Raw genomic sequence first — 11,566 nt, forward strand, 5'->3', positions numbered from 1 at the left:
CCCCATTTTACAGCTGGGGAATGAGGCCCAGAAATATTAAGTGACTTGCCCAAGGTCTCTTGTACACAAAATGTCAATGAAAGAGCAAGGAACTGAATCCAGCTCCCTTAAGTTCCAGTCCAGTGCCTTAACCACATTCTCTGCACACCGGTAGCAACACTGCAGGCTTTCCTATTTTGTCCTTCAAGTGCATTCCTACCCTTAACTAGAAGGGATTTCTTATAGGGATGGTTCAAGCTCCATATCCACCTGATTCTTGCTCCCACTGCTGAGATGACCAACAAAGATTGCCAAATGGTATTCGTTATGTGGCCTGTGTGATGTGGACACCAATCCACTGAGCACTAGTTGGCTCAAGCTGAAGTCACATAAACCATCAGCCAGTCACTTGATAGGTGGCCACAACTTTGGGCCACTGCCCTCTGACCACCGCTATATTTTAAAAGCTCAGGAATATATATTTACATATGGTAAAGCAGAATTGTGTTGTTTAGCTAATGCACAATATATTTTGATACAGAGGAAATACAGAGCCTGACTGATCTGGCTTTCACTTGGTGACAGCAGCTGGGTAGGATGATGGGTTCACTCATTCACAGAATGTGGCTGGCACAGAAAGATACGAAAGGACTTCACCAAACAAAGTAAAGATAAAGTAATAACCTGCTGCCGCTGGGTTTCTAAACAAGTGCAAATAGAGTCTCTTTGGCCCACGCAGGAAATGATCCTGTGCGTAACTGCCCTTGATGAATACATAACTTCAAAAGAAGTTACTCCTGATTTACCCAGGTCTGAGCAAGAGTGCACAGCAGCTCAGGGTATGTTCAGGTTTATAACACTGGTAGTAAAGTATTGCAGAGTTTAATTGTCCAAACAGAACTGTTACAGGCTATTTTTAAAAAACAATACCCCCACCATTTTGTGTCAAAGTTTTGATTTTTTTTCCCAGCCAGCTCAGCTACCTTTTACACAGAGAAGGACAAAAGGGAAAGTAGTAAATCTGGATACCAGTCAACGTGCTCCAGGTCCAGGTGGTTGGTTGGTTGTTACGCTAGAAAACTGTCAGTCTCACATTCCACTTCACTGGTGGTTCATGCAGAGCTTCTCTTCTGCTTTGGATCATGACACTGAGAAGACTATTTTGCAGGGGCTAGAACTGTTGAAGAAAGTAGGACTGGGGACTTGAACCCCAGATGAATCGGGTCTTTTAGCCTCTCCATTGGATAAACCATCAAGGGCTTGGATATTAAAGTGAACCACAGACAGAGGCTTTACTTGGCCTTTCTTCTTGAACTTCATCAGTTTGGGCAGCTGGCTTCTTATATCTTTGCAGTACAGAGCATAGATGAGGGGGTTGATAAGGGAGTTGATTTCTCCCAGCAGGAATAAGACATCTGTAATCGGGTCAGCCAGGTTGCAGGAGTCACAAGTAGCTTGCACAAAGCCTGCCAGGTAATAAGGTCCCCAGCAGGTGGTGAAGCTGACAATCATTATAAGTACTGTCCGCAGTGCCTTGAAGTGGCGGAGGTGAGCAGTGAAGGGTTCTGCTTGCAGGCAGGTGCGCCTGATTCGCTTGTGCTGCGAGTAGGCAATCCTCCCCATTGAGATGTGCAGGCAGATCATGACCAACAAGGAAGGGATGAAGATCCCAAAGCAGGTCACATATAGGTAGTCACTCTTGGCTGCATACAGGAGCCCACAGTAACCCGTGTAGTTGCTTTGCTGCAGGGAGGGAGAAATCAAAGGCATGTGCCCAAACAAGATGGAGACAGCCCACAGGATGGTGAGAGAGAAGACCACGGGTTTTTTGTTCAAGAGGGTAGGATAATAGAGGGGGCGCTTCACTGCCAAGTATCTATCCAGGGAAATCAAAAGCAAGGTGAGAATGGAGCCAATGCAAGGTGTCATGCTCATGCAGGTCCGCAAGAGACAAAAGGATAAATTCTTGTCAAAGTCTCCATCCAGAATATCATCAAGTGCCTCTGCAATGCACATCACTCCCACCAGCAGGTCTGCAGCAGCCAGGTTGAGGATGAAGATGTAGCTTCTTCCCTGCTGCTTCTTCATTAGTTTGTAGACAATCACAATTACCAGCAGGTTGGCTGAGGGGATGAAGAAGCCCAGGAGAGAATGTAACACTGCATAAAAGATGTGGCTCATCTTCCTTAGGAGGTGAGGATGGGAGACACATTGGCTCCAAGAGGCGTAACTGACTCCACAGTCTATATTGACTCCACCACAGAGAAAGCCAAGCTGGAAGGAAATGTGCAGCTGAAGTCTAGACTGAAAGAGCAGGACCCAATGCTTTCTGGGGTTTCAGCAGAAAAAAAATAAGACCTGGTGCCTTTAACTCTTGGCTGATTCTTCAAGAGACAGGTTGTTCTCTTGGAATGGCCATACTCTGTTCTTCAAGCCGCCATCAGTCTGCTGCAGTTTCCAGATCTTTCAGATTTTTCTGTTTGCCCGCAGAGATGTGCTGGGAGATGAAAAAAAAACCCCGAAGTCCTCAGCTGCTGGCAGCAGGAGGCTACTGGCAGAATAAACTCAATGGGTGGGAAGAGAAAGTGATTGGGGATGTTTGCTTGTTCAATCAGTTCCTGTATGTGTCTTTGACGCAGAAAGATAAGAAAGGTCTTTATCAAATAAAGCAAAGATAAAGTATAACCCCTGACAGGTGTCTAGAATAAGTGCAAACTAGAAGAGTCTCCTGACCCACACAGGAAATGATCCCCCATGTATAACTGCTATTGTTAAACACACAGTGCTAATAATAGAGAGACCAGGATTTGTTCCAAAGAGGGAAATGTATCTCAGTTACTACAGAGAATCACAAAATATGCTCAGTGAGTGCTATGTGCCGAACACCAGACTAAGGTTATCAGTTAAATGGCTTTCTCAGAAATCTCTCTTCTATCAACTGTGAGAAACTCTTGGAACTATGGCAACCAATGAACATTAAACACAGTGCTTCTAAATTGAGACACAGCACCAAAATCCCAGCTAAAAACACCAAGGACAGCAGCAGCCCAGCACTAGGAAGAAGCGCCCAGCACAGCATATTGTTGTTTCAGATCTTGCATGTAACACTGACTGGAATGATAAAAAGAAGCTTCAGTGTAAAATAATTCACCTTTGTATAGCAGGCTAATTTTAGCCCAGTAACAGGAAAGTGTTATCTAGCAATGAGACTAATCACTAATAATAATCCCTAACTCATCACTAGATCTCAAAGTGCTTTACAAAGGAGATCAATATCATCACCATTTTACTGATGGGGAAACTGAGGCACAACAAGGGGAAGAGACTTGCTCAAGGCCACCCAGCAGGCCAGTGGTAGAGCCAGGACTAGAACTTAGGTCTCCTGAGGCCCAGTCCAGTGATCTATCAGCTAGGCCGCACTACCGCACGCTAGGACTCTTGAATTCACCATTCACCATTGACATTTTTGCTGCCACCTAACCGAATAGGACTCCAGGCACCTAGGTTTCTGCTGATCACCATTCACAAAGCCACAAAAGTCCTAATGCCCCACATGCCCCTAATCCCACCCCACAGCTGATGTGCAGCACAGAGCCCTAGTTCAAGTGGAAACCATGGAGGCCCCAAACCAGGCTTTTCAAACAAGGATGGGAAACACTTATCTCACCCACAGACCCTATCCTGTAGGTGTGCTCGGAGCACAGAGACCTGTCAGACCCCACACCCAAAGGCCTGGATGCAGGCCACCAGTGGGGGGGGTCTGACATGTCATTCCATATTCTTTATGACAACATGCTTATGATATGAATATGCCATAACTGAGATATACTTCATGCAAGAGGATCATGTGAGATATCATTGGAAAGGCTATGATTTACTGAATGCGATTATCCTATTTGTATGCATGTATCATTTCTGTATCTGAAATTAGGAATATTGACTATGTTTCAAATATGTTACTTTGGGTGACACCCCCTGCTAACCCTTCAGGTACAACAATGAAAAGCCCAATAGTGCTGATGGCCCATCAGCAAGAGACAATGGACTGTAAAAGAGCCTAGTCTCCCTGTGAACATGTGGGTCAGCCTGTGAAGAATGGCTACAGGGGCCCTACAGAGGCATGTGACCACGTCACCTGATACTGGAACCCATCTTGAATTCTGTACTTTTCCACGAGAAGCTGGGGGGGGAGGGGCAACTAGGAAACAAAGGACTCCCACCTCATGCAAATCCTGTTTAAGGGTGGGGAGTGAGGTAATCCAGGTCATCAATTCTCCCCTGCTATCCCACCCAAAATGACTGCTGGAAACAACTAAGACTGAACTGGGGGAAAGAACTTGGACCCAGGTTGGAAGGGCGACTGACCTGTGAAGCTTATTAGAACCACATTTAGGGTGAGAACTTTCATGTAACCAGTTTCTTTAGCGTATTAAGCTGAGTTTGCATGCTCTCGTTTCTTAGTAATCAGCCTTGTTCTGTCTGCTACCTCAACTACTTAAAATACACCTGTTATAGCTCAGAAATGTATTTCTAGTTTACAATATAACCCAGTTTATGTGATTTCTAATGGGGGTGGGGGCAGGAAGCGAAGTTGTGCATACCCTCCTCCACATTGAGGGAGGAGACGAATTTCATATAATTTTGGGTTTATACTCGTGTGTGTGTGTGTGTGTTTGTGGGAGGGGGTGGTCATCTGGATGCTGTGGCAAGCCCCTTAAGCTGAGCCTTCTCAGAGAGGATCTCTGTCTCTCTGTGAAACTGGGTGTGGCCCTGCCTGTCTGCTTAGCTGGAAAAGGCAGGAGAGTCTAGTCCAGCAAGACCAGGTAAAAGGGGGCTCAGGCTGGCAGAATAGTCTGCCTCAGGGGCATCCCAGCAAACCAGGTGACATCCCAGGGGGCCCAACCCATCACAGGGGGCAGACCAGCACTCACACAGTAGGCACAGGGAAATGTAGGGCAAATATGAGAAAGGTATTGAGTGTGATCAGGAGATAAGACTGTTTCAACTGCTAGGGCATGTGCTACCTAAAGTGTCTGACCTAGCTTAGATGCCTAACTGCAGGAGAGCATTTGCAGCTAAGGATCCTGAGCAGACGGATCAGCCAGGTTAGCTGCATAGGCTCCAATTCCCCTCTCCTTGGCATTTAGTTCCTGGCTAGCTTTGGCAGCTCCACACTTGGCTTGCTGGCATCTGAGGATCCCTTTCTCGCTTTCTCCACATGTTGTATGAGGAGCCTAGGTGGCTAACTCAGGACTGAAGATTCCTACAGGTGGCAGGGGGAAAGAGAACCTCTGAAAGGTGTGGGGAATTCCACAATTGGAGGGGAAGAAAAAGCATTTCTGTGGTACCTGCTCAGAAGGTCTGATTGGTAAAATCATTGCTAGGGGAGAAGAGTTGGTAGCCAGAGTGCAGGAGCAGTGATTAAAAGAACAGGATAAATAGTGGAATCAGGTGATAAATAACTATCACCAGCACACCACATATATAATTTCATTGTGATTTATCCCCTTACTAAATCAGAACTAGCATATGAATATTCATGGTTATATATAGATGCAAGCAAGGAAACAGCATTATGTATCACCTGCACTATAATATATATATGTATAAATGCAGGGTGACCTCTTAGAAGGAACTATAAAATCAATGAACAGAAGCCAAATTGTCCTCATTTAATGTTTTTGCACAGTGAGATTACAGAAAATGACCTTATTTATAGGGAAACAACTCAGAAGAGAAAGAAATTAAACAAATATCCCCTCCAGTGAAGTTAAGATATAAAAGCATTTTGAAATCTCCATGAAAACATATGGCATTTTGGCCTGAGACAAGGAATTGGCCATATGTCTGATACATGTGTCACAGGTGTGACATGATATCATTTACAGAAACCCTTTTGCCCCATGCCTCAAGCAAACATCGTCAGCATGTGTACTGCATAACCCTGGCAGCTGGTTTTGTTTACAGCTTTCCTGACTCTGGCCCACACACTTTCGAACACTCCAAATTCACAGTATTTTGAATCACCTTCAGAATAAGAAATGTGGCTGCAGGATGATCCCAGTCATGTCATAGTTAACTGAACCTTGTTTTCTTTTTATACAGGAAAAAAAACCCACATTTTTATTGAGCTCCAAAGTGCTATGCTTTCTCTGGCCCAGTAAATTAATCAGCCACAGCACCTCTCTTCCTAGGACTCTCATTGCCTAAATCATTGCTTTCAGATCTGCATAGCTATCCAGCAGCATGCATTAAGCTAGGAATAGAACAGCTGACAGTATTATGATGTATTATTTGTATTACTCTCGTGCTTAGGAGCCCTAGTCATGGACCAGGATTCCATTGTGCTAGATGCTGTACAAACACAGAACAAAAGGATGGTTCCTGCTATCTGTCCCCAGAAATTAGGAGCACACCTGTTTGGTTCTTACATAAACCAGTATTTTGTAATACTGGAGTCTGGACTGCAGTCTGGCCATGTGAGGTAAGAAAGTGATGGATGAAGACATATGTGTCTGAATGAAACCTGTGTGAAAACCTTCCTTTCCCCTCTGCATGAGATACCCAATTCTGCACCCGTACTTTAACCAGGGTGGCAGGAAAGATCCCTGAGGGAGACAGAGTTTGTATCCCTTCTTTCACCACTTCCTCACCTGCCGGAACTTGCCCAAGCTACACCTCTGATCCTGTGTGCACCCAACCTCAGAGGGGCCTGGTTTTCACTCTGGTTGATGTAGCTGGCACCAATCATGGGTCACAGATGGGCTTTGGTCTAGATACCAAAGGGCTTAATTACAAGAGCCCTAGGGGCAAGAGATAGAACTGGGTTCAGCTCCTTCCCATGCTCTATCTAGCTAACGTACATCTGTGACATCAGGTGAAGGTATCTTTAATATTTGCAGGGGGAATTAGAAGCAGTATCTGGCTGTTTGCTTCAGTGCATGTATACCCGCAATAACCACATGTGGAAGTTTCTTAATATGGTAGAGACTAGAAGGAAATGGGGAGTATTCATTTATAACAGTGCAGGGGACAAGTGCAGGTGTGCTCCCATGGCTGGCTGAAGGACTATTAGCAATTTGCTAGAGTTGATTATTTGTGATGTTCATTAAAGTTGTGGCCTCATTTACTGAACAGTTTGCACGCGTCAAATCATTTATACGAGGTTCATATCTTGTTATGGATTAGAAATCATTTTATATATAGTCATCTTCACTTCTGTATGCCTGTACTTCACCTTCACAGAGTGAACTGGTTCACCTAAAAAAAAAATCCAATAATTAGTCAACTTAGCCTCTTGCCAAACATTCTATAATCATTTAGCTCGCATTTATTACAGATTTTGATGCTTAGTCATCCAATCCAAGAAAGATATTATTTTCAGCCCTTGTTAATGACCAGTATGAGAGCTCCACTAACAGCTTTGCAAACACAGTTTTAAGGGGATTTGTACCATTCCATTTTATCTAGGCAGTTCACATACAGCATTTGTCAACCTTTTAGGGACTAAAGCTTTTATCTATCTTGAGAAAATAGTATTGCTTTTTCATGGTTAAACTAAGTATTGTTCATGTTCAATAAACTAAGATAAAGGATCTGATTTGGATTTCATTTACAATGATGTAAATCAGGAGAAATTACTGAAGTAATAAGAACAGGAGTACCTGTGGCACCTTAGAGACTAACAAATTTATTTGAGCATGAGCTTTCGTGAGCTGTAGGTCACTTCATCGAATACAAGTACTCCTTTTTCTTTTTCAAATACAGACTAACACGGCTGCTACTCTGAATACTGAAGTAATGGAAGTAAATCCAAATTTTCAGCAGTTTAATTGAGATATGAATCTGAGCCAAATATTTATCTACCATGTAATCCATACAGCACCATCACATACTAAAAGCAGTAGAAGTGGCTTACCTGATACAGCATCAGGGTGCATCCAATCACAGTTCCTTCTCTTGGTGGTTGGGTAATTTTAATACTTTAGCTCTTCTGCTACAACAATGCCCCCCACCCCCCATTTTCAGGGTAATAAAAGAGTCCCAAAAGCAAAATACATCCTTGACCCTCCTTAGGCCTTGGAACTTTATCTCTGTGGCTTCACCAGTTGCTTTCACCAGGCTAAACAGTTGCTTGGCCTTTCCCAGGTTAGTTAGACCCTTGTTCTTTTATTCCTCAATGCTAGCCTCATAAGCCCTTCTCCTCTGAGTTACAGGGGTTCCACACCAACCCTCAAAATGCATTATAAGTCCTCCCTCTGCTACAGACTGCAGCTCTGGGACACTAAACTCTTAAGGACTACCACCTTCTTCCCAGAATCTGTGGCTTCCCATTTCACAGGATAACATTCCGCCACCCTCCCCCCAAAATCTCTATATTAAGGCCTTCTCCCTAATCACTTTACAGTAGTCTTTTTCCCAGATCACCCTACAGAGCCAAGTCAGACCTCAGGTCTTCCCTCACCCGCAGTCTCTTCCCTCTAAGGTTACTGCTTTCACACCAGGCCCTGCTATCAGTCTCCTAGCACATGATCCATCTCAGTTGCTTGCTCCCTCAGGAGTTACAGCTCCCATGATTTGGGCAAAAACCAGGCATAGGTAAGAATTGGGATGGAGATGTATTTAAAGGCACAAAAGGCTTTTCAGAAAGCCTTTGACAAGGTTCATCACCAAAGACTCTTAAGCAAAGTAAGCTGTCATAGGATAAGAGGGAAGGTCCTCATGGACTGGTAACTAGTTAAAATAAAGGAAACAAAGGGTAGGAATAAATGGCCAGTTTTCAGAATGGAGAGATTTGAATAGTGGTATCCCTCAGGGGTCTGTACTGGTACCAATGCTATTCAACATATTCACAAATGATCTGGAAAAAGGGGCAAACAGTGAGTTGGCAAAATTTGCAGATAACTATCTTGAGTAGTTTTGTATGTCCCAGGCAGACTGTGAAGAGCTACAAAAGGATCTCTCAAAACTGGGTAACAAAATGGCAGATGAAATTCAATGTTGATAAATGCAAAAGTAATGCACATTGGAAAACAATCCCAACTACACATATAAAATGATGGGGTCTAAATTAACTGTTACCACTCAAGGAAGATCTTGGAAGTCATTGTGGATAATTCTCTGAAAACATCGACTCAGTGTGCAGTGGCAGTCAAAAAAAGCAAACAGAATGTTGGGAATCATTAAGAAAGGGATAGATAATGAGACAGAAAATATCATATTGCTTCTATATAAAACCATCATATGCCCACATCTTGAATACTGCACGCAGATGCGGCCACTCCATCTCAAAAAAGATATTAGAATTGGAAAAGATTCATGTAAATACCTCTGAAAATCTGGGCCTTGGTGTTTCAGAGAAAGATTTCACTCAGTACTGCAACTTTGACTTCAGTGGATTTATTCCTGATTTACACCATTCTGAGATGAGAATGAGACTTGATTTGTACCTCAAGCAGTTTACACAGTAAGTGCCAGCTTCTGATATTCACACTGGTATAAATCCAGAGTAACTCCCATAAGTCAGTGAAGCTACATCCACATAACATTAGAATAAATGGGCCTGATTCATCACTATGTGGTGTTTTGTATCCTCATTTACACTTGTGCTAAGTGAACACCGAGTAAAAAGATTACCAAATTAGAGTTTGCCTCTTATAGTGCTATTCTACATGCTCTTTGCATGTGGGTTCATGATAACTGATAAAGATTTCTAGGAGAACTAAAAATTAGATCCTATAAAACTGAACATTTTGGAGAAACATTATGTCAGAATAACCGGTTTCACATGAAAGATGAACTAAAACTGTAGTTCCAATGTTAAGATAATGCATAAACCATATTGAGTGTTCATGTTTGACAGCAAATAATTAGGCTCTTTGGGGGGGAAATACTGCAAAGACCACCACAAAAACTGAAGATATATGACTGAAAATTAGAACCGTTTCACAGAACTATCTGCTGAGTAAAACAAGTCACCCTGATTAAAGTACCACAAACTATTAAGGATTCTGATAACACTGTACAACTGTCTCTTAAGAGGGTGTGCATGTGACACTTCCTTTAAATGACTGCCAACATCTCTTTTCAACCACCTTTTTCTGATTGAAAACATTCTATAGAATTACTGTTTAATAGGTTTCAGTATAAATCATAAAAACAAAACTATGTGGTGAACTCTATGACCCAAAATTAAATACAGGATTGAGGCAATGGAAAAGCTGTGTGTCCATAACAAAAGCCAGTAAAAGAGGGTTATACTCTTTGCATACTTAATAAACACCAGCATAGTTACCCATATACTTTACCTAACATTGTTTATAGTCTTGATCTGATAAGAAAACTGCTGAGCTCCAAGATTCTCTTTGGAAAGAGATCAACAATTATTTTAATATCAAAGTGGGAAGACTAGGTAAATATCAGAATTTTTTTGCTTGATAACTGTGTATGGAAATTCATAGCCTAGCAACACACCTAAGCAGTCATATACATAGATGGAAAACAAGTAATTTCACCGAACTTGGCTGAAATATGTAAGTAATGACATTAGAAAACGTTTTGATTCATCTATTTCCCGTGAAATTGCGTTTCACATGGGATGCTATGGGGCAATACTTATGGATCATCAGAAATACATAGCTATCCTTTAAACAGCAAGCAAGGAGAATTTCAAATTCAGGTTATTGTATGCTGAAATGTATACATGTGGTTTCACTGAAGAGTGGCTGGGTGGAATGTCTTGATGTTACTGCACTATTCAAATTAGTCCCTAAAAATCTTTGAGGAAGGGCCTACAGTAATTCCTATTTAAGGTGACAGATGCCTCCAGTTGATTATGGAACTCGCTTTGTTTCTATTCAGACTGCCAAATTGTTAAATAGTGTCAGAAGCACCAGGTCTTAATATCCAGTGGTAACATATGAAGGTAACAGGACCTGCAGGTGCTCAGCACTCTGGGAGTTAGGTGTCCAATTTTAAGTTTGACAATTCTGGATTTTGGGATGTGACAAGGGCCAGGCACATTACTGAACTTCTGCATCTTTGTAGCCAGTAGTTTCAATCACAGCTCAGCACTGGATATAATTGCCTTCCTGTGACTGAGCTAAGGAGGAAATAGTGGCCGTAAAGCCATCAGAAGGAGGGTTGGGGCATTACTCTCTATAGCTGTGAACCGATCTGGGGTCTTCTCAAAGAGATCTACCGTTATGTTTGGTCCAGATCCCAAAGGCCAGCTCCCATACGTCTTAAAGGCAAACTTTGATGATCTAGAATGTCATCTTGAAAAAACACTTAGATAAATCTCTCTCAGGAAGTTCACTGAGCACAAAAGAGTGAGAGCCTACTGACCCCTAAATTTTCCTCCTAAAAGAACTCTATTCCAGAAAGTGGGGAGGGAACTATTTGAATAAACCTTCCTCCCACTTCCTACCCTTCTCCCTGCACCTGTTATGACCATTTGAAGAGGTGTCCCATGTAGCTAAGCAACACCTGTTAAGAACTTCCTTGGTCTTCTGTGTACTGCTTGCTCTGGACTTTATGGCTGTGAATTCCAGTGCATATGCCACTACCCCAACCTCAGTCAGGATTC

The 11,566-nt window shown here is 42.7% G+C and overlaps 1 protein-coding gene across 1 annotated transcript; it reads right to left on the bottom strand.

The window, feature by feature from the left end:
• Positions 1–1,119: 1,119 nt before the first annotated feature.
• On the bottom strand, positions 1,120–2,160 carry LOC141993408 (glucose-dependent insulinotropic receptor-like). Its single transcript, XM_074962948.1, has one exon. The coding sequence runs from the start codon at positions 2,158–2,160 to the stop codon at positions 1,120–1,122; it is 1,041 nt and encodes a 346-aa protein (XP_074819049.1).
• Positions 2,161–11,566: the final 9,406 nt, after the last annotated feature.

Source organism: Natator depressus, chromosome 9, assembly GCF_965152275.1.
Source record: "Natator depressus isolate rNatDep1 chromosome 9, rNatDep2.hap1, whole genome shotgun sequence".
NCBI lineage: Eukaryota > Metazoa > Chordata > Testudines > Cheloniidae > Natator > Natator depressus.